The following is a 23,203-nucleotide window of genomic DNA, read 5'->3' on the forward strand; positions in this document are numbered from 1 at the left end:
GCATGACGCATGACGAGATGAAAAAAAAACAATTAGGACAAAGAAAAAATAGGTGTGGCTGAAAAATGTGCCTACACCTCAAAAGAAAACAAGTTATATGGCAAGACGTCTGAAAATAAGATTGTTCCTTGCCTGGTGGAACAATCACACCAACATGGTGGGAGGAGTATGATGCTGTGGTGCAATTTTCCCTATTTCATTATAAAATTCAGTTTGGTAAATTCCAGAAAAATCAGTGCTTTTGTTTTTAACTCAGATGCAAAGACATGTGAACAGGTTTATAAAGAATATTCTCTCAGTTTTATTATCAACACTTTAAAGTGTTAAATTCCAAAGCATCCCAGTGTGATTTTGAAAGAATTAAACAATGCTTACATATTTTACTTCAAATAAGTAAACATTTCTGTTAAGAAGTCAGAAAAAGAATATTATGTTTTACTGATCTTGCATAGATTTGTAGCAGAAGCTTGCTTTACTTATGAAGCATCAATTTATCGCTTTGGCTTTTATCAGAGAAACTAATGAAAACCATAAATATTTAATATTTGAAATAATATTTTTCCACATGATTGAAAGGCAGCAGAGAGAGAAAGACTCGTGATACTTTTAGACATTCACACATTTTAATTACATGACATTCACATGGGGGCTAGTGTTTGGCACAACAACTTTTCCAAATATTTTTACATCCATGTAAACTACTTTAGATTTGTATTTTTTCTGCCAAAACAGGTATGGATCAGGAAAAAGTTCAGTCATTTTAAAATATCTACAATAGTGACTGACAGGACTCGTGTGCAGGAGGAACCCGTCCCTCACTTAAGCTTTAGCTGCAAGGAATTTTTTTCACAATAAAACTGTTGAAATACTCATTCAGGTCGCTCAGGAGACATTTGTGTGAATGTATTGATTAATGCGATGCGTTTGGGCGCCGTTTTTTTCTGTCTGACATTGAGGGGTAACAACAAGTGAAAGGCTGAAGTGAAAAAGCACTCCAACTGAGGCTGTTCTTCTACAGCTACACTCAAGCAGACGTCCGAGCACCTGAGGTATTTTGATAAGTCGCTTGTTGCATGTTACCTTAAAGCACTCCCACAAAAAAGAAAAAAAAAAAAGAAAATCTGCAGTAGCACCAAATCCTCAGTGACACACAAAAACAACAGTGCAAGTTGATGACCCTCTTAAAAAGACTTTTTAAAAACGTTCGCCCCTCACACAAATCACATCTACGGTTTGGGGGATAAAATTTGCCCTGAGCCTTGTTGATCTGGGTCAGAGTTGCGATGCCAACAGCATCCCTGGAAATGTCATCGAATTTCCCGGTGGAGGCAAACGTCCGTCACACTGGGAGAATCTGTTCCAGCGCGTCACGCGTGCTCTGGCCCAGTTTATCTGGAAACCTAACACTGAAGTCCAGGATCATGTCCCCTCTCTTGGTCGGACACTTGGACAGTGGAAGCCCTTCTCCGACAATTCGCTTCTTCATTCCAGGTTTGACGACGTCTTTGGAGGTTACGGTGATGGTCCTTCCATCCAGAGTAGGGGCTTTGATCGTGCAGCCACATAACGCCTGGAGACGACGAGGAAAAAGGTTAGCAACTCCGGGGTGTTAGCCAAAACAATGCTTTCATGAGGGCAAACTTACCTCTTTGAGGGTTATTTTTGCAGGATAAACTATATCCGAGCCTTCTCTTTTGAACACAGGATGAGGCTTGTCTTTGACCACAAACACCACATCTGCAGGAATGTTGGTGGGAGTTTGATCGCCTTCCCTGGGAAACGTTATTTTGGTGCCTTCCTTCCAGCCACGCTTTATATCCACCGTTAAAATCTTGTCTTCGGTGCGCATGGTGCAGCCGTCGGGACTCAGTCTCTTCCGAGAAATCTTCATCTTCTTGGTGCAGCCCGAGAAAACCTCCTCGAGGCTCAGGTTCAGCTCATGGAGCACCGGCGGGTCCTTCTTCTTTCCCTGTGTGTGAAGGTTCCCTTGGGGGAATTTATAGGATCTGTGAAAGCCGCCGATCCCCCCAACGCCGAACGCAGAAAAGGGATCGTTGATGTCCATGTCCTCCTCTCCATTTTGGGAGAAGAAGTGCTCGAACGGACTCCGACCTCCGAAGAACTCTGCAAAAATGGCGTGGGGGTCTCCATTGAAGGTGTAGCTGAAATTTGGTCCGCTGTGTCCTGCAGCATTGTCCGGGCCCTTCAGTCCTGATGGGATAAACAGTGAGGGTGAAGCAAGAAAGTAAAATGTGTGCATGATGGATAGAAACATTTTCAACATTTCTGAAATGAAAATGTGGAAAATAATGCTCTAAAGTTTATAACAAATCAGCATCTGCTAACAGTAAAAATGATCACTAATTATAAAATTTGCAATTTCCACATTGAAAAAGCAGAAACAGCTGTTTTCCCGCCAAACACAACATCTGTTTTAACGATGAAACACGGAAGAGCACGAATCCGATTATTATTGAGGATAACCCGCAGTTATCATACGACTACCGGGGGGGGGGGGGGGGGGGGGGGGTACGCTTCTTGGGCTCCGTGGGGTTGGAGCCCACGCTTTTCTACGATAGCTGCTGCTGGGGGTGGTGGAGGTGGTGGGGGCATAGTTACGCAAATGCACTCGTTTACTGAGGGTTACACAACACCGCGATACGGCGTGCAAAGCTAGCAAGACAGGCGATGCGTTCAGGTACCTTCTTCTCCGTAGCGGTCGTAGATCTCCCTTTTCTTCGCATCACTGAGGACGTCGTAAGCTTCAGCGATCTCTTTGAATTTGTCTTCAGCTCCGGGGGATTTGTTCTTGTCCGGATGGAAGCGCAGAGCCTGCTTTCTGTACGCCTTCTTTATCTCGTCTTCGGACACATCTTTAGCTATCCCTAGCACATTATAGTAGTCTTTGCCCATCACAATGCTCGGTCTTCTCTGCTAACACTTCATGAAAAACATCGCCGGTGTCGACGCCACCTCCAGCCGGTCATGTGTTTTCGTCAAGTTGTTTCTTTCTCCGCCGCGGCTGCTGTCAGTGTCACTTCGAGCAACAACAACAGCTCTCGAGGTGTTGGTGAAAATCCCAAAGCAAAGAGAAAATGTCAGTTAACGGCAAACGACCGACACAGAACAACTTGTTCCAAAAGACGCGACTGTGCGCCGGCGCCGCGCTGGACAGAAGCCGGGCGAAGAAACTTCTGGAAAAAGCGGCTTCATGAAGTGTAGCATCACTGCTGAGTCGAGATGATTCACTCCCAACAACTTCCGGTTTCGTGCCGAGTAGGCGGAAGTGAAGAGTACATTGAGAAAAAAGATGCATAAACGCTGTTTTTGTCCTCACATACCTAATTCAAAATATTGTTTTCAGATAATAAATATTTTTATAAATACTTAAGAAATTACGTTTTTTCTAGTGGGCTAGTTTATATAATTTTAACTGGAAACCTTAATATACATTTTAGCTAAAGCACTTAGTTCTCTGAATACATAAGCAAACACTACTTTTGTTTTGTCTAAAAAAAGTTAAAATATCATTCTCTGGTCATGTGAACGTTTTAAACGAATTGGCAAACACCTTTGACACAAGGTTTTCACAAGCTGTTGCTGGTATTTTGGCCCATTCCTCCATGCAGATCTCCTTTACAGCAGTGTTATTTCGTCTGGGTAAATCTTTAGAGGGATGGGTAACACATCCCTCCAAAGATTTTCTATGGGGTTGAGATCTGGAGACTCGCTAGGCCATTCCAGGACCTTGAAATGCTTCTTAGGAAGCCTCTCCTATTTTACATGAGCAGTGTGTTTGGGATCGTTGTCGGATGCAACCCAGCATTCTTTCTCCTCCAAACACGACAAGTAGAGTTCTTACCAAAAAGTTCTGTTTTGGTTTCATCTGACCATAGGACATTCTCCCAATTCTTTTCTGGATCATCCAAATGCTCTCTAGCAAACTTTAGACGGGCCTGCACATGTACTGGCTTTAGCAAGGGGGACTCGTTTGGTACTGCACGATTTGAGTCCCTGGCAGTGTAGTGTGTTACTGATGGTAGCCTTTGTTACTTTGGTCCTGGCTCTTGTGATCATTTTGACCCAATTGGGTGAGATCTTGCGGGGAGCCCCAGATGGAGGGAGATCATCAGTGGTCTTGTATGTCTTCCATTTAATTGCTCCCACAGTTGATTTCTTCACACCAAGCTGCTTACGTATTGCAGACTCAGTCTTCTTAGCCTGGTGCAGGTCAACAATTTGGTTTCTGGTGTCCTTAGACAGCTCTTTGGTCTTGGCCATTGTGGAGTTTGGAGTGTGACTGTTTGAGGTTAGGTTGTGGACAGGTGTCGATTATATAGATAACTAGTTCAAACAGGTGCCATTAATACAGGTAACGAGTGTACAGGTCTGTGAAAGCCAGAAATCTTGCTTGTTTGTTGGTGACCAAATACTTATTTTCCACTATGACTTGCAAATAAATTCTTAAAAAATCAGACAATGTGATTTTCTGTATTTTTTTCGCACTTTGTCTCTCATTCTCTCTCACATCTATGATGAAAATTAAAGGCATTTATCATCTTTTTGGGTGGGAAAACTTACACAATTAGTGGCTGACTAAATACCTTTTTGTCCCACTGTTTACCTGAATAAAACTTCATTTTTGTTGTGTATTTTATATTTCCTTTTTTTTTAATCTTCTTTCTAAAATTATTTTAAATTATTCTCAGCGAAGCAATAATCTGCTGCTATGATGTGGTGAAGATTATAAAAGGGGTTATATAGACATTATTATGGTATTTAAAGTACAGGTTATTTTCTATGTATTTTTTGATGTTTTATTATATATTTATTATATAGTAATACATTTAAATTATTTAATGTGACGATAAAGCTTCAGGAAATAAAAATGAAGTTAAATCATTCAGTAGAAGCATGGAGAACGATTTGGATTTAATTTTACCTAAAAAAAAAAAACAAAAGGTCAAATTTAACTTGTTTGTTTTACAGCCTGCTTGTACTCCTTGTTATAAATAGATCCCAGGATATAGATATACAGTTGGTTCTGCACGATGACCCAGTGCGATGACAGGTATCTCTGATCTTCTCCCAGTCAGATTTAGCCTCTAGCTCCTTCTGCCACAAACTTTCTACCTTATAGTAATTTAAAATGTCCAAATCACAAATAACTCTGAATAAAGCAGACCCAGCAGTTTTTTTTATCTTCAACTCCGATTGAGAGAAGAACACCAGCTTGACCACAAGGTCTGGGGGAGGAGTTGGAGTGTAGCTATGAATGCCTCCAAATGGACACTAAGTAGGCAGGATTTATGTTTGTTAAATCTAATAAAGAGTGTTTGGGCATTTGTTGGTGGTTAGAGTTGCATTCGTCTTCTCAAGGTTACCAAGCCAGAGCCGAGCAAATCAGGCGATTTAAATTTAGCCTTGCAAATGGTGCACTATGGATTATGTCTTGGAGCTCTCCAGTTTCGTCTTCAGTGCGTTTTGTTGCATGGGTGGGGGGATTGTGGACCTCCTAGAGGGTGTTTGTCAGGCGAGGAGCTGGTTCTCACTCCGCTTCATGAACTCAGACCGGCTCTCCTTTGACTCTCCTCTTTCCTTTTTCTTCACCTCTGCAATCTTATGAGTTTTTCTTCTGTCTGGGAAAGAAGGCGATCCCATTTCTTATTCAGTCGGAGCGATATCAAGGGGGGCCTAAAGACACAGCACATGACATCCGAGCTGGACTGAGAGAGAACAGGGAGCTACTGCACATACCAGCCAAAGGCAAGCAGCCGAGCTGCACTATCAAAGACTGTTTCGCCAGGTCTGCTGAGGTTTGGGATCAAGCTGTATCATGGATATACTGGCCTTAGAGGCAAAGAATGCAAATGTAGCCGATGCCGAGAAGAAGCCTACACCAAAGCCAAAAGCAAAACAGCCCAAAAAGGCTAAGAGGATTGTTTATTTCGAGGTGGAAATTTTGGACCTGAAGACTAAAGAGAAACTGCTGCTGCTGGACAAGGTGGGTGTCAGAGTAAAAGAGAAAGTTGGAATAACGCTGGTATTTAATGTTTTAGGAGACTAATATCCTAATCACTCTTTATTTAGGTTTACAGTATTTATATCGAGGTAGAGAACAACTTTATTTTAGCTCCACCTCAACTATAAACCACGCATTGCATGTAAGACTTTAGAGGTTCCCTGTCTAAGTGCAGCCATTATCAGTTCTACAACTGTTCGGTTAGGTTTGAAGTTGGGAGGTGAGAATTATCTTCTGATCTGACTGGAATTTTCTGATGCAGCAAAAGCCACATGCTGATGCCACCTGCAGCCATCACAGAGACAAGCAGGCTTGATTAGCAGCTCATAAAATGTTCAGTGTTGTGCTCCAAACATTCAGGCTCAGGTTACAACTGGAAATGTGGTCAATTGCAAGACCTCCATAATCCAAGACAAGAGTGTCAGAGGTGATACTTCCTGCTAATTCACAGAATCAGCTTTTCTTGATTGCATTTGCTCTTTGCAATTTGATTATAGGTGGAGCCAACTGCAACTGTGTTGGATATTAAAGCTTTGTTTCACAAATCATGTGAGTTTATCATCTGTTTAGTCTACAACTGAACAATACTGTTTTATTTTGAAAAATTCTAAGTAAATGTCTAAGTAAATTTAGTCAAAAGTGAGACTCCTGGATGTTTCATTGACAGATCCAAAGTGGTATCCCGCCAGGCAGTCTCTACGTTTGGATCCAAGTATGTTTGCATGATTCTTCTCATTTGCAAATCTCAATGTGATGCTGGTGTTGTAACGCCATGCTGTGTTGTTCCTCAGAGACCAAGAGTCTCAGGGATGAGGAAGTCCTCCAAACACTTCCTGTGGGAACCACTGCCAGCTTTTATTTCAGTGACCTCGGACCCCAGCTCACATGGGGAACGGTGAGCCAGCCCACGCTGTGTTTACACACGGTGGCACCGAATGTGAAGTCAGAAATGATTCCATTACTCTTTGCTCTTTCAATTGTCCTAACTTTATTGCCTCTCAACGGTCTGCTTTTTGCACACTTTGCATGTTTTTCATCAATTGCACTTAATTTTTTGCACATCGCCAGCATCTCTGACATTTCTGTGCTTTAAATATAAACACTCAACAACTCTTGCATATAAATATCTGCCTGCAGTGACACAGGAGTGACTCGCAGTGGTTCACTTTTCCGCTCCTCCTCTACCGCCTGTCCTCTGGGCCGGGACATATAATCTCATGGCCCCATTTCCCCCACAGGTGTTTATCCCTCTGACCTCTCACTTGTGCGTCTTTATTCACCCTTACATACTTGATCTCTTCATTCCCTGTCGTTTCTAACCCCAATACAAGCCCCAGCACTCTCCCGGGGATTCGGGGCAATACTGGTGTGGGTGGAGACGCATGAGGCGGTGAACTGCTGATTCAGGAATCTGTGTCACCACCAGCTGAGCTGCTTCTTTGGATCCTATCATTTGTAAAAAGGTCTTACAAGCTGGCTGGTGTTGAACAGTATTACTGTCACTTTGAATGCCACAGTGGCACAGGGGCTGACCAGGATTGGTAAAATGAGCTGCTAGAGGAGCCACTGGTGTCAGTTACCAGTGTCATCTTCATGTTCTGTTGTTTGATAAAAAAAAAAAAACAACCTTTTGACACAAAATGAGTCTGATAGTTTCGCTTTATGAAAAAAGAAAGGACTGTTTTTTGTGTTTTTCTTCAGGTTTTCCTCGCCGAAAGTGTTGGTCCACTAGTCCTCTACTTAATGTTTTACTTCCGCCTTCCCTTCATATACTCTCCAAAATACGACTTCACCAGCAGCAAGCACTGGGTGGTGCAGTGAGTGTGGTTTGATTTCTTGGATCTGCAAACATGCAAATGCTCAGCTGACTATATCAGAGAGATGTATATTACACCTTATCATTCTGGTTATTGTTTCTTCCTCTGCAGCTTGGCCTGCATGTGTCACTCCTTCCACTACATCAAAAGGATTCTGGAAACTCTGTTTGTCCACCGTATATCCCACGGGACCATGCCCCTCAGAAACATTTTTAAGGTCCACATTTGCAGTTTTGAACTGATTTGGCTTCCAACCTCTTAAAGCTGAGCCACATCTCCACAGGGCCTCATCCAGGCACTTTGACTTATTATGGTCCCACTTTCTGTTCCAGAACTGCGGCTATTACTGGTGCTCTGCAGCTTGGATGGCGTATTACATCAACCATCCGCTTTACACCACTCCCTGTAAGTGCTGACCCCCACTGTACTCGCTTTAGCTCATCACTGGAAGTTGATATCTTAAGTCTTTCCTTTACGACAACAGTATACGGACAGCAGCAGGTGAACGCAGGTCTTTACATTTTCTTGGTAAGTTCAGTAAGATCACAATTTCTGATATAAAACCAACACCTTGCTGGAGTGGGGATGGTTCATTTTTGGACACTTTTATTCCTGCAGTTTTGTCAAGTGGGGAATTTTTCTATCCATGTTGTGCTGCGTAACCTGAAACAACCAGGTATGTCTTTTGTGGACTAATTCTTGTCATTTAATTTAAGAAAATAAAGCTTTGCTTAATCTAAGGTTTTGTTGTTTTTTTTAGGTTCAAAGGTCAAAAAGATTCCTTATCCAACAAGAAATCCCTTCACCTGGATTTTTTGGCTGGTTTCATGTCCCAATTACACATATGAAGTAAGTAGCTCATTTTAAGGTTTTTATCGTTTAATTTGACCTTTTTTATTAAAGTAAGAAATCATTTGTTGTTTGTACGTAATTTACTATACAGTGTGTTTATTTGCTGAAACCAACTGTACCTTCCTGACTACCAGCAATGCAAATGTGTCCTCTGTAGAGGACATTCTAAACCTAAATATCTCACAAACCTGCAACCTCCTGAAATATCTAATTTTGGTATTTACAAAGGACATTTTGAGCTTTTCATTGAAACCAAATGTGAAGGGCTGGGACTTTTGGTGGATTTAAAAGAATTGTAACTGGACATTTTCTTTTTTATTTATTTTCATGTCAGGGGGGTATAATTCTGTGCACAGGACAAGGGTCACTGACATTGGAGTGCATTTCTCATGCAAAACCTTTACTTTTGCTGCCACCTACTGGCCAAAAGCAGGTAATGTCCTATAACGCGTGTGTGTGTCTGTGTGTTAAACCTTTTGCTCACAGCTAGGCTCCTGGATTGGCTTCACAGTGATGACCCAGTGTGTGCCTGTGGCTCTTTTCACCCTCGTGGCCTTCATCCAAATGACTGTGTGGGCTAAAGGGAAGCACCGCAGCTACTTGAAGGAGTTCAGAGATTATCCCACACTCCGCTCCTCCATACTGCCCTTCATCGTATAGGGAGGGGGGGTGGAGCAATCCCACACCCTGGAACCCAGCACTTACTGAGGTTGATAAGGGGCTTCTCTATCCCCTGCGGAAATGATTTCTGAGTATTGGAATGACTGTAGGACTGTCAAACGAGGGCGGTGAAATAAACAAAGTCTTACTTTATTGCTGAACGCAGTCTAGACAAAAAAATATGAATGTGAAATACGGAGTTTATATTTTGCTACTTTCTTTCTTGAATTGTCAGATGTTCAGAGCAGAGCTTCTTGTTTGATCATTTTCATAGCTTTGGCAGTCACTGAGATTACCAGCAGGAGTCTGCAGAGCCAAACTGGTTCCTGGCCAGGAGCAGACGATGCTCCAGGTCGCACATTTCATGCAATAGGATCCCCAGGTGACCTTATAACTGTGAAAATGTTGTTTTGTGAATGTAGGTTTCACACAGAGAGCAGTGCTGATTAAACCTGTGGATTAAGCCAGAAAAATGTGGCGGTAATTGAAAATCCTTCTGCGAGGAAAACATTGGGTGTAAAAGCAACAGTCTAATCAGATGTGAGGTTTTACCATCAGATAAAACTGGAGCTGTATACAAATGTTGTTGGTTTACAGATAATTCAGGATCAATAAATGATAAAACAAGTAAACAGAGACGCAAGTTTTATTTGCAGATCTGGAAGAAGTCTCTGAACTACAGATAAAAAGGTCAGGAAATACACTGAAGATGAAGACAACACAATGTGGAATGTTACAATTCAAGTGGATGGCTTGGATCAAAACTCAAAGTGAGACCAGACAGTTGTAAACAGAGGTAAAGATACAATATTGAATTCATAGATGTGTCTGCTTCATTAACGGATGCTGAGCAGCTATACAGAATTTACAAGGGTACACTTAGTTTGGACAATAAGGGGTTTTTCGTAAGTTAATTTGCTCGTGTATAAAAGCATATTTTACCAAGCTGCATATTTTCAGGTCACAAGTTTCTGGAATCATTTCCCAAAATGTGATGATGTTGGACCACAATCTTTGACTTAAGACAGCATCGGGGGTGCGTGTGTGTGTGTGTGTGTGTGTGAAGTCTTGGTGTTTCATCCGGGTTTTATCCACCAAAGACTGCATCCACAGCAGCAGCTACTGAAGGAATGACAGGTGAGGAATCAAACTCTTTACACATTTACAGCCTAACTTAGTTTGGAAACATTTGAATCCACTTCTAAAAAAAAAAAGAAAAAAGCTAAACACACAACTGATGTGCTTTGCATTTTTGCATGACTTAAAGTTTTAGAAAGTGAACACATGGAGAACATCCCAATGCGAGACAACTCAGCCCTGCAGCTCATCGCTTCATTAGGTGCATTGGATGGTTTAGATATTGCAGGAAAGCCACTGCTGCGCCATGCTTCACCTGCAGCAGCTTCTTCTCCAGCGAACAAAAGTCAACGTAACAACCATTTGAAAAAGCAAAGACCACAATGAGAGGTAGGATGACTGTCTTATAGTTTCTGGTCATTCTCACAGTGAAGGTGAATTCCACCGCAGCCTGCCCACCCACCCCCTCCCTCCACACCCGCTCCAACACATGAATGCATGTGGGTGGTGGAATCCCGACAGGAAAAGGGACTGCATCAGAGTTTGAGTCAGCGCAGCACTGTCTGCCGCCACCAATCATCTCTAGATGTTCTCACATTCCAGAAAGTGGGTCCTCTGCAACACCTTCACATGCCGCTCATAGATTTTGAGGGCGGGGCCGAGTCGGATGGACAAGCCGGTCAGCACGTCACTGCGCTGCATTAGGAGGAGGGACTTCCCATCGATTTCCTGTTAAGGAGACAAAGGGTACTTTAAGTAAAGTAACTTTACTCCAATCATCATTAGAACCATTTTCCCAGTGGTCTTTTAAATAGGAAAAAAAAACTGTGTTGTTTTCAGGGACATAGTTTCTGCGGGGCGGCAGGAGTTCAACAGAAGTTTGCCTCCGAGTTGTGGGCAGGACCACTGGTGTAGACCGACACCCCCCCCCCCCCCCCCCCCCCGATAATGAGAGCTCTTTGTTTACACTCTCTTCAGCTAGCTTACAGCCTCTCACACCCCCAAAACAACACTAGCAGTGCAACAAAAATGGCGAACAATACTGGAGTTATCCAGATGTACAGTCTTAAGCCAGATGTCAGGTCAGACAAGGAAAACAAAGATGGATGTATCAGAATAAAAAGAAGGGCAGGGAGCTTGTGGCCTCGCCAGTATTTTCTATGTAACAAATATGATCTTTTTCAAACTGCATTTATTCATCTGATTCACGATTTGAAAAAGGAAAAACTCAGAAGTGGTATTTTAAACTTTTTTTTAAAATGTCCTCCATGACCAGAAAAATGCCACATAAACACGTTAATAACACCAAAAACACAATTTTCATTGGAGTCTGTTTTTAAGCTTATGCTGTGGATGTGTTTGGGATCAGTGACTTGCACGATTCACTCTAAAAAAGCTGTTTTTAAACAGATAATCTCCCATTTGATGCTTAAACACTTTGGCCTGCAGAGGTCTTCATGGTCAACTATGTGAATACAACATGTCCATTTACCACAACCTGTGGGGTAAAAAACGATTTGACAGTCAAAGAATCTCCAAGCTTTCCCCTTTTAAACGGAGGAGAGGTCTGTAAGGTTCATCATAGAAACACTTCAACTAAAAGAGATAGAATATTAAAAAAGAATCCCCTTGTATGATTTAAAAAAGTTACATATATAATGGTGCAGAGAACAAGTAATTAGAACCTTGGGTTCTGGAGTTGCCTAACCAGTGTCCAGACTTGAAAATGTATGTTTTCAAACAACAACCTCAAAATATGGCAGCTCTCGAGAAGATCTACATGAAAGAATGGACCAGAAAATAGCAGCTACAAGGCAAACGTGCTGAAAACCTGCAGGAGAGTCAAAATTGAGAAAGTCTCTTGGAGAAGATATTTTCAAACAGATGATAAACCAAGTCCAGTTGACTGCAATGACCTGTCATTGTCAACCAGGATTACATAACAAAATATTGAGGAGATAGGATGTTTTTTTTTTTCGTGAACCATATACCATATATCAGTAATAATTATACATTGTGATTCTATTTTACATTCTGTCTCCATCCATCCATGTATTCATCTTCAGTTGAATCCTTTTGGGGCCACCGGGCTGCTGGTGCAGATCCAGCCACAGTTGAGTAAAGGCGGGGTACACCCTGAACAGGTGGCCAGTCTGTGGCAGGGCCACACACTCACCTGGGAGCAATTTAAAGTCACCAGTTAACCAATGAAGCATGTTTTTGGACTGTGGGAGGAAGCCGGAGTGCCTGGACATAACCCACACATGTACGAGGAGAACATGCTAACTCCAGCTAGAAAGGTCCCAGCTGGGATGCGGTCGAGGGCCTTCTCCCTGTGAGCCCAGAGCGCTAACCACTCCACCACCGAGCATCCCACATTCTCGAGAATTTGGAGGCCCCGTCTCTCAGAGTTGAAATGTATCTATGATCAACATTACAGACCTCTCCCGTCTTTTTAAGTGGGACAACTTGCAGAATCAGTGACTGACAAATTACATATTTTTCCCACTGTGTGTCAGTTCATCACAGCTTCATGGCTTAACAGTTGATATGATATTTTTGATTAGGCGTTTGTTTTCTGCATTAAGGTGAAACATCTCCTCTTTCTCTGTTAAACGAGTCCCAGAGATGTCTTCAGTGTGTTTCATTTCTAAAACCTTCCATAAAAGCGAAAACATTTTTCCAGTCTTTGTGTAATTATTCTTTGTTAAACTTGAAAGGGAAATAATCCAAGTTTTAGCCTGACCTGTGCTGCTGGGAAATTTGGCAGCCATCAGTGTAGACTGATGGACTTCAAATTGTTTCTAAATGGCATTTAAACTCTTGGCTAATCAATGAGCAACCGTTATTGCCTCTTTTCGGATGGCAGATGATGCCTCTTCTCGCTGACTTTGTGTTAACACACACTTCAGTGCCTTGGAGCTTTAAACGGCTAAAACATCTGCTTTTACTGAGGTGAAAAAACAAATACATAATACAGGATTATACTGGACTAGCAGCTCTTTTCTGTGAAAATTATGAAATTGTTTTGAAATTATTTTCTGACAAGACTTTACGATGTGATAAGAATTTAAAGTTTTTTGTTTTTTTATGTGAAATCTTATAAATAAGTGTATTTTCTTTCATCTAGAACTTTAAACTGGCTAAAAAAACCCTTAGTGAGGCATTATCTGTGGAGGTCTTGTCTCACAGCCTTGCGGAGGTGTTTACCTGCGTTCGAAAGGCCACAGCCTGCTCTGGAAATCCTGCGGCCGAGAAGTAACTGGCCACATCTGCCACAGTCCACTGCAACAAGTTCTGGCTCATCTTCTCCTTTTTCAATGAGCTGGAGGAAGATCAAATAAAACAGGGATCAGAAGCAGCAATCTCAGCTCGACGTCTGAGGTAAATGTGCCACGGAGTGGTATTTCCTAGTCCTCTCGTGCCCTGTGTGATTGTCTCATGAACAAAGATGAAAACCATCTGCCAAAGCACAGAGGCGTGGCCAAACACGTTCAGAGCCGAACGGACAAGCTGGCTGGGACTTAATTGTGTTTCAAAATCCAGCTTTCGTCAATTATTACAGTTCACAGTTTTCTCATCAAGTAACGCAGTTAATTCAAAACAAACTACAGCAGCATTTTCTGAAAATAAAGCTAACAGGTGTTTGCAGAAGACTGGAGACAGACTAAAATACATGTGGAGCTGGAGGTTTGTTCCAGGATACTTACATTTCCTCGCCTGTACCGTTTAGAAGAGCCTCTTCAGCTGGTTTGAGGGATATGTCTATCTTCTTAAATGTGCCTTTGGGGGAAACAAAGATGGTTGAGTCCAAAAAAGATGTTCTGGTCGTTCTGTTTCTTATTAATGTGACAGATTCTCAGGATTGAAATGTTATCTAGATTCTAAAATGAGTTTTCTTCAAAAGATGAATAGATGAGTTGTATTTAAATGTAAAATATCATGTTTTTTTGTGGTTTTCTGTATTAAGGAGGCAGATGTTTCAGAGTTTTATTCAAAAAGGTAGCTTATTTGTTAAATGACCACTCCTGCTAGAGCAAAGCAGCACTGTCAAATCCTGAATCAATTCCATAAAGATACTAAAGTTCCTGAAATTATTTATAGTTTGACTCAATTCAGTCAAATATCTATTTTTTTAAATTTCCATCAAAAATTGTATTTTGCCTCATGAAGGTGACAAGTTGTCACATAACTAGTGTTTTAAACTGACAAAAAGAATTATAGGACAAAAAATGAACAGAAAATTGGTTTTCCCTGAAATATAAAGTGAATTATTTTAAAAGAAAATAATTCCATGAATCTTTTAAGTAGTGATCAATCTAAATTGATTAATTGATTTTTTTTTTATCCAGCCCTAGTGTCCATAATTGTTGCTTATCGTTTGTACGTTGTAAGTTTTGAACTGCAGTAGTAGTACTACAAAAGTAGTAAAGTAATAAAGGCTTTAAACCGTTTTGGGAGGGGGCCTCCAGTTTGTAAAGTAAAAAACAGGATAGTATTAAAGAGTGGAACCACTTTAAAGTCCCACTCCCATCATCTTTAGGTCTATTGTAAAAGTATTACTAGTTGTTTTTTTAAATAAGATTATGTTGTTTTGGGCCAAAATCTAAAAACCTGTGTTGATTTCTTGGACATAATGGGTCTTAAAGATGTTTCACTGCTAACCCATGTAGAAGCTTCTCCAATTAGCAGCAAATTCTAGATCAACCCTTTAAATGAACAGGATCCTGCAATGGGGATCTGGATGAATCTTCAGACATACTTACAGTTCTCTGATGGTGGAGATATTGTTTGCGATCTTCCATCGGAGACAGTTCTAATCTCATCCTACCGGCCGCAAAAAAGAAGAATGAAACAAATCAAACATGGGAATGCATTACAGAAGGAAGAGAACAAAGGAACTGCAGGTACAAAAAGGGATTTGCAGGACGGTTACCGGTCTTGCTGCAGAGTCTGGTACCAGCTGGTCGGACGACAGGCTGCCGTCTAACTTCTCTCCGTCGATTTTCTTTGCGTTGTTTAAATCACAGGGGATGGTAGTTACGGTGTGGACGGTTGGCTTTATTTCTGCTGCAAATAGAGTCAAACATTTACCAGCAAATGACACATTATCATCCTTACTGGCTGCTCGCTCTACAGTCCTGCCCAATTATGGTTCTACATGGACAACATTAGTATAATAATATGAAAATGATGCTCCTACAAGCGAGCTGTTCATTAAACCAATATAACTAGTTTAAAGGAAGCAATTACCAAGAGCATTGCTAACATGGACAGGTTTGGTAAATGCATCATTTTCTCCTGCAGCTCTGTATCTAGGATACATTAACTCCACTTCCACTGTCAAGTCAAAACCAGCTATTAATCATGTAGTTGGTTGAAAGCCCCATGCTTCCTCATAGTCACTGCAAAGCTAAGTATAGACTTGCTCATGAAACAATATTAGAGATCCATAATACACAGTGTGCATGTAATCCTGTGTTTAGCAGTGTGAATACCTTTGTCTCTCTGCATTCCTGGGTGCTGGCGCTCCACTGGGCACGCTGCAGGATCATAAGCCCAGTCATTGTGAGGGAGGGCCCTGGGGCTGGAGGGGGGCAAGGAGTTGGGCTTCTGACTAGCTTTCTGGAGAGAGGCATAGTCCTGACCCGAACTGCATGCCGGGCCGGGGCCGGGGCGGGTGCCAGAGGGGGAGCAGGGGGCAGAGGCCGCCTGGACGGGCGCGCGGTGCATGGGGGGCTCCTCAGGAGTGCGGCTGGGGGAGGATTTGTCTTGGCCGTCCTGGCTCTCCTCAGCCCCCTCCTCATCTGGATTACTGTCTGTGTCCATAGCCATGGAAGTGTCAGCCTGTCGAACACAAGCGCATGACGTTTTGTTTGTTTATTTGTTTGTTTGTTGAGGGGCCAAACTGGAAAAACCCTTCAAGATGCTGTCATAAGTGAGCAGCATTAACCTCATGGTGAAAACACATGTCGCAATTTGAGCGCCGCGGTGGTGAATTGTTGCCTTTCCGCGTGTTTACGCAGCAGAAAGAAAGGGGGGGAAACTGGTGGAATAGACGCCACAAACGCGCCTCCGCGCAGTTTCACGCGAACGCAACGTCGCCTGGTTGAACGTAACTAGTTTCACCGAATGCACTGGTTCCTTTCAGCATGGGCGGAGGTTCAGTCGACGGCGCCCCTGGGTGAAAAATTACCTTGTGTGCGGCTGCGTGCTCAGGACCCAGCAGCCGAGCACAAGAAGAGCGCACCAAAGCCCGCCCCGCGCCCGACAAAAGCGCCGCTTCTGTGGAATTGACTGACGGGGAAAGCACAACTTTCCCTCTGACACGGTCACAAAACACAGCGCCATCTGATCCGACATGGCTTTATTTGTCATGTTTTGCCTCACGATAAATCTGCCGATCCACTCGCAGCGTGCCCGTTCTCAGCGGCCTTGTTGATCAGTTGATTTATTGACACTGAAAGGCACATGAGGGGGGCCGACGGGAGGTGTTTCTGCTTTCTTTCTCTCCCTCAAATTTCCTTCAAAGTGCGCATAGAGTTGCGACTCGCGGCGAAGAGCTCGCCATTGTGTCTGTGGCGCTTTAGCAGAGCGCTTCCCTGGGCCGAGCAGCGGCGCGGCAGAGCCGACAAAAGCCGTGCGGGAAGTCGACAAGAGGCGCAACGCGGCAACCCGCCCGGCCGCCGCGATGCTCCGTCTACTTTTGACTCTGTAACGGATCAGCGGTTCCCAGTGAAAGCGACCCCCCCAGATCATGAGGACCGCAAAATGACTATCATCGGACACGTCGATTTGTAAAACCAGTAAACCCGCAAGGTTATCCAAACAAAGTCTTTGTGTAAAGTAACCGAGTGCGTTCATTCGGTAGCGTCACACGCCTTGCGGAGCACAAATTCAATTTGATCTCAGCTTAACCCAAATCGGACAGGCGCATCCGCCATCTAGCGCCGAGCGAACAGTTTTGCGATCGCTTTTATCTTTAGTTCCCTGCCGCCGGTTTTCGTGTATTTCTTGCGTTGCGTGTGTTTTATGTCACTGCCGCAAACATTTAAGAGACATCGAACAGAGATGGACGTGCTGTGCCGGACGCAGAAACGCAACAACGCCACTGAACGCGTTGGACGTGACCGGCTTTGGCGGGGTGTCCGACAATGGAACCACAGGTTCGACTTTATGCACTGCGTCGACAATCCCCCATCGCCCCAAAGACTGACGGTTCGGACCCAAACTAACAGAACCAACCGGGACTATCGGCACTTTGAGGGCGATTGCGGTACAGTTGACAGTTGTTTGTGGGACAGACAAGGGCATATTTGGAAGTACATCTACACAGCGCGTTGAAATCCAGGCGTCGCTGAAAAATGTGCGTGTTCACGTGACTCGGCGACACCGCGCGTGCAGCTGAACTCGCTTTCCAGGGATAACACCACGAAAAACCAAAATGTCCCATCGTCCCCCCACCATTCTCCTACATCCGCGGTGTTCGAGACTTTTTCCCCCTCACCCACTCCCACGTTGATAAGTCAGCTGCGATAAAAAATAGGCATTTCCAGACACATCTTTGCAAAATAAAAGGCGGTGTTATTTTAAGTCATTATGGACGCCCTTATTTTGAAAGGCCATTCGCTCCACTTCCGGAATCTAGCCACAGGGGTTGCAAGCCAGTAACTTCTGTGCCGGTCCCAAGCCCGGATAAATAGAGAGGGTTGCGTCAGGAAGGGCATCCGGCGTAAAAATTGCCAAAATAACCATGCGAATCATCCACAACACTTTAGACATACCGGATCGGTCGAGGCCCGGGTTAACAACGACCGCCACCGATGCTGTTAACCTACAGGGTGTCGGTGGAAATTTGACTACTGTTGGTCGAAGAAAGAGGGGAGGCAGAAGGGTCCGTTGCCAGAGAGAGAAGGGAAAAGGCAGGAACATAGGTTTGAGAATAGGGACTCTTAACGTTGGCACAATGACAGGGAAAGGCAGAGAGCTGGCAGACATGATGGAGAGAAGGAAGGTAGATGTACTGTGTGTGCAGGAGACAAGGTGGAAGGGCAGCAAGGCACGTAGTATTGGAGGAGGATACAAACTTTTCTATCATGGTGTTGATAGGAAGAGAAACGGGGTAGGAGTGATTCTGAAGGGGGAGTTTGTAAACAGTGTTCTAGAGGTGAAAAGAGTCTCAGACAGGATGATGAGCCTAAAGTTAGAAATTGAAGGGGTGATGGTGAATGTAGTCAGTGGGTATGCGCCACAGGTTGGCTGTGAGTTAGAAGTGAAGGAGAGATTCTGGAGTGAGTTGGATGAGGTCATAGAGAGTTTTCCCAGAGGAGAGAGAGTTGTTATTGGAGCAGACTTTAATGGGCATGTTGGTGAGGGCAACAGAGGTGATGAGGAGGTGATGGGCAGGTTTGGTGTGAAGGAAAGGAATCTGGAGGGACAGATGGTGGTGGACTTTGCGAAGAGGATGGAAATGGCTGTAGTCAACACTTACTTCCAGAAGAGAGAGGAACATAGAGTGACATACAGAAGTGGAGGTAGGAGTACTCAGGTGGACTACATCCTATGTAGACGAGGTCATTTGAGAGAGGTTAATGACTGCAAAGTGGTGGTAGGAGAGAGTGTAGCCAGACAGCACCGCATGGTGGTGTGTAAGATGACTCTGGAGGTCAGGAAGAAGAAGATAGGGAAAACAGAAAAGTAGACCAAGTGGTGGAAGCTACAGAATGAAGAAACTTGTGAGGAATTTAGGCAGAAGTTGAGGCAGGTCCTGGGTGGTCAGGATGAACTTCCAGATGACTGGGAAACTACAGCAGAGATTATCAGGGAAACAGGTAGGAAGGTGCTAGGTGTGTCATCTGGAAAGAGGAAAGACGGTAAAGAGACTTGGTGGTGGAATGAGGAAGTACAGGAATGCGTCCAGAGGAAGAGGTTGGCTAAAAGGAAGTGGGATGTAGAAAGGACTGAGGAAGGTAGACAGGAGTACAAGGAAGCGCAGCGTAGAGTGAAGAGAGAGGTGGCAAAGGCCAAACAGAAAGCTTACGATGAGCTATATGACAGGTTAGACACAAAGGAAGGAGAAAAGGACTTGTACAGGCTAGCCAGACAGAGAGACAGAGATGGGAAGGACGTGCAACAGATAAGGGTGATTAAGGACAGAGATGGAAAGGTGCTAACAACCCAAGAGAGTGTACAGAAAAGATGGAAGGAGTATTTTGAGGAGCTGATGAACGAGGAAAATGACAGGGAAAGAAGGGAGGAAGATGTGGTTGTTGTGGAGCAGGAAGTAGCAGAGATTGGAAAGGATGAGGTTAGGAAGGCTCTGAAAAGGATGAAGAGCGGAAAGGCCGTTGGTCCTGATGACGTACCTGTGGAGGTATGGAAGTGCCTAGGAGAGACAGCAGTGGAATTTCTAACGAGGTTGTTCAATAGGATTTTAGAGAGTGAGAAGATGCCTGAGGAATGGAGGAGAAGCGTTCTGGTTCCGATCTTTAAAAACAAGGGTGACATGCAGAACTGCAGCAACTATAGAGGAATAAAGTTGATGAGCCACACAATGAAGCTGTGGGAAAGAGTAGTGGAAGCCAGGCTTAGGAAGAAGGTGGAGATTTGTGAGCAGCAGTATGGTTTCATGCCCCGTAAGAGCACCACTGATGCCATTTTTGCTTTGAGAATGTTGATGGAAAAGTACAGAGAAGGTCAGAAGGAGCTGCATTGTGTGTTCGTAGATTTAGAGAAGGCGTATGACAGGGTGCCAAGGGAGGAGCTGTGGTACTGTATGAGGTCGTCTGGAGTGGCAGAGAAGTATGTCAGAGTAGTTCAGGACATGTATGAGAGAAGTATGACGGTGGTGAGATGTGCTGTAGGTCAGACAGAGGAGTTCAAGGTGGAGGTGGGACTACACCAAGGATCAGCTTTGAGTCCTTTTTTGTTTGCTATGCTGATGGACAGGCTGACAGACGAGGTAAGACAGGAATCTCCCTGGACAATGATGTTTGCGGATGACATTGTAATTTGCAGTGAGAGTAGAGAGCAGGTGGAGGAACAGCTAGAGAGGTGGAGGTTTGCTCTGGAAAGAAGAGGTATGAAGGTCAGTCGTAGTAAGACAGAATACATGTGTCTGAACGAGAGGGATCAAGGTAGAAGCGTTAGGTTACAGGGGGCTGAGGTGAAGAAGGTGCAGGAGTTTAAGTACTTGGGGTCAACAGTTCAGTGTGATGGGGAGTGTGGAAAAGAGGTGAAGAGGCGAGTGCAGGCAGGTTGGAGCGGTTGGAGGAAAGTGTCAGGAGTGTTGTGTGACAGAAGAGTGCCAGCAAGACTCAAAGGAAAGGTGTACAAGACAGTGGTGAGACCAGCTCTGCTCTATGGGTTAGAGACGGTAGCAGTGAGACAGAGACAAGAGGCTGAGATGGAGGTAGCAGAGATGAAGATGTTGAGGTTCTCCTTAGGAGTGACCAGGTTAGACAGGATAAGGAACGAGTACATCAGAGGGACGGCTCATGTTGCCTGTGTTAGCGACAAAGTCAGAGAAGCCAGACTGAGATGGTTTGGACATGTTCAGAGGAGGGATAGTGGATATATTGGTAGAAGGATGTTGGAGATGGAGCTGCCTGGCCGGAGGGCAAGAGGACGGCCAAAGAGGAGATATATGGATGTCTTAACAGAGGACATGAAGTTGGCTAACGTTAGGGTAGAAGATGTTCATGATAGAGTGAGGTGGAAAAGGATGATTCGCTGTGGCGACCCCTGATGGGAAAAGCCGAAAGAGAAAGAAGATTCGCTCCACTTCCGGGCTAACTCTTTTCGTCTCCGCTTTGCTAAACGCCGAGTTTGGGGATTGAAAAGCGCTTTCTGCCGCTAATATGGATACTGTGCTTGTTGCGGCCGGGCAGAACAAAGCAACTTTGCCTCTTTAGTGCTGGAAATGTTTTTGTCCCGTGCTTTGCGACAAACGAGTGAAATGAGGCACAGTTGTACCGCACGCGCACCTTCCTTTCTTCTCGTCGGCAGCGCTCGAGCGAGGTCCAACCGCCGCTCCCCGTCTGCGGCAGTTTTGGGTGCACTTGCAAATCACTCGCCTCACCACTCCCCGAGTCCAAACAAGATGAAAACATTTCACCTTCTCTCGCCTTTTTTTCTTTCTTTCTTTCTTTCTTTTTTGCCAAATGCGCACGTTTTCCTGCACCTGTGAATGTGCTGCGCTGTGACATGACAATAACACGAAAGCACGTCAAACGTGACCCCCGCGCAGAAATCTCCACACACCTCCAAATCCTCGTCGTCCTGGTCCACAGCACCGAAAGCGCTGTCCCCGTTGCTCAAGTCCGAATGACTGGCTTCTTCCACCGCGCTCCTCCTCGCAGCCGTTGTTAACGAAGCATCGTCCTTTTTTCTGCTCCTCCGCTGGACCTTGGCGGCGTTTCGATAGGAAATAGAGCCTTTGTAGTTAACTTTCAGCACGGTTTGTTCCTGAATTAGTTTTTCTAGTTCTGCACAGGTTCGGTCAGGCTCAGACCCGTGTCGCCTCCGGACCATTCGGCAAATCCTTTCCAAGTCCGGCCGGGCTTTTCGAGACCGCAGCGAGTCGATAGTGTCCAGAATCCACTCGCGGTACTTGGGTTCCGACATTTTTTCCCCCTCCTGCGTTCGCTGCTCGCCTCGTTCTCGTGCTTCGGTGCGTCAGGCTTGAACGTTACACACGGAGGCTTTCGCGAGCCGCGGTCCGAGCTCCAGAGAAGCGGAAACCTCGCTGTACGCCTCCTGCGTTTGCGTGTGCGCTTAAGGTGGACCGACGGGGTTTCTGCGAAAAGTTTCGTTCGCGGGAGATTTGTTAAGGTGGAATTTGCAGTCCTGGACTGGAACGAAAGCGCCACTCGGTTCCATGTGCGCCATAAACGGAGAAAAAATATATAAAATAAATAAGAGGTGTTAATATTTAGCCATTTTATTTAGCTTTTTATTCAGTTATTAAATGAACAATTTAGTAACTCATTTAACCATGTAATAAAGCACACTAAATGGGGAAAAAAATATTCTAACATCATCAGATTTAAGACAAAACTGAATAATAGGCCACATTATGTTCATTTTTAATCATTGTTTCGGCCATATGAAAATTGTGTTTTTTGTGTTTTTAACATGTTCACGTGGCATTTTCTCACTATGGAAGAAAGTTATAAAGAAAATGAACCTTTGAATTGCATTTTTGAGTGTTTCTATTCATATCGTTGTGAATCTGGGGCAGACACAAAAATGCTGCTGCAAAAAGCTTGTAGGTGTGACATAGAAGATGCAAAGGAACGTCACAAGCTCCCTGCTCTGCTCCATTCTGATGCATCCACTTGCAGACAAATAGATCCATGTTCGTCTTCATTTTCCGAATCCAAGCTGGCATCTGGCTCAAAACTTTAAAATTTTGTTATGTTTTAGTTGGGTTCAGAACCGGTGACCGCACAGAGGGACAAATACAGGAGCAGAGGCTTTCTGAACTAAAACTGACACCACAGCATTAAATACAACACACTCCACCAGCTGGTCAGAGGTTCATCCTGCAGCTACAAACTCAAGTCTTGGTTATACCAAAACTGAAAACCAAAAAGGACTGGAACGTTTGGTCAGCACAGTCCCTTTCAAAACAGAGTCTTAATTTGAAGGACAGAGTCAAGAACTCAAAAGTGTCGCACACATGCAAACTAGAGTTGAGAAAAAAGTTTTTTTTGATTTAAAAAAATCAGAAAAAGTTCATGAATATGTTATAGGATTTCCAAACATTGAGCTG

General features: G+C 44.0%; 3 protein-coding genes across 4 annotated transcripts; 1 reads left to right on the plus strand and 2 right to left on the minus strand.

Moving 5' to 3' along the window:
- Nucleotides 1-601: 601 nt before the first annotated feature.
- LOC101163253 (dnaJ homolog subfamily B member 1-like) lies at nucleotides 602-3,210 on the minus strand. Its single transcript, XM_004071381.3, has 3 exons — nucleotides 2,703-3,210; nucleotides 1,646-2,211; nucleotides 602-1,570 (listed from the first exon to the last, which is right to left on the minus strand). Exons 1-3 carry the CDS (start codon nucleotides 2,911-2,913, stop codon nucleotides 1,340-1,342), a joined length of 1,008 nt encoding a protein of 335 aa, XP_004071429.1. The 5' UTR covers nucleotides 2,914-3,210; the 3' UTR covers nucleotides 602-1,339.
- A 2,152-nt stretch (nucleotides 3,211-5,362) lies between these two features.
- Nucleotides 5,363-9,983, plus strand: LOC101163495 (very-long-chain enoyl-CoA reductase). Its single transcript, XM_004071382.4, has 11 exons — nucleotides 5,363-6,004; nucleotides 6,520-6,571; nucleotides 6,690-6,734; nucleotides 6,814-6,917; nucleotides 7,724-7,839; nucleotides 7,951-8,056; nucleotides 8,172-8,244; nucleotides 8,324-8,367; nucleotides 8,458-8,515; nucleotides 8,600-8,688; nucleotides 9,178-9,983. Exons 1-11 carry the CDS (start codon nucleotides 5,837-5,839, stop codon nucleotides 9,349-9,351), a joined length of 1,029 nt encoding a protein of 342 aa, XP_004071430.1. The 5' UTR covers nucleotides 5,363-5,836; the 3' UTR covers nucleotides 9,352-9,983.
- LOC101167122 (atherin) lies at nucleotides 9,980-22,219 on the minus strand. Of its 2 annotated transcripts, none has more exons than XM_011478108.3 (7): nucleotides 21,691-22,219; nucleotides 15,927-16,275; nucleotides 15,365-15,495; nucleotides 15,195-15,255; nucleotides 14,139-14,211; nucleotides 13,639-13,753; nucleotides 9,980-11,157 (listed from the first exon to the last, which is right to left on the minus strand). In XM_011478108.3, exons 1-7 carry the CDS (start codon nucleotides 22,051-22,053, stop codon nucleotides 11,011-11,013), a joined length of 1,239 nt encoding a protein of 412 aa, XP_011476410.1. In that variant the 5' UTR covers nucleotides 22,054-22,219; the 3' UTR covers nucleotides 9,980-11,010. The 2 variants fall into 2 exon arrangements, with proteins under 2 accessions (XP_011476410.1, XP_004071678.1); XM_004071630.4 differs by having other exon boundaries at nucleotides 15,365-15,498; nucleotides 21,691-22,214.
- Nucleotides 22,220-23,203: the final 984 nt, after the last annotated feature.

The sequence above is a fragment of the Oryzias latipes genome, chromosome 8, assembly GCF_002234675.1.
Source record: "Oryzias latipes chromosome 8, ASM223467v1".
Lineage (NCBI taxonomy): Eukaryota > Metazoa > Chordata > Actinopteri > Beloniformes > Adrianichthyidae > Oryzias > Oryzias latipes.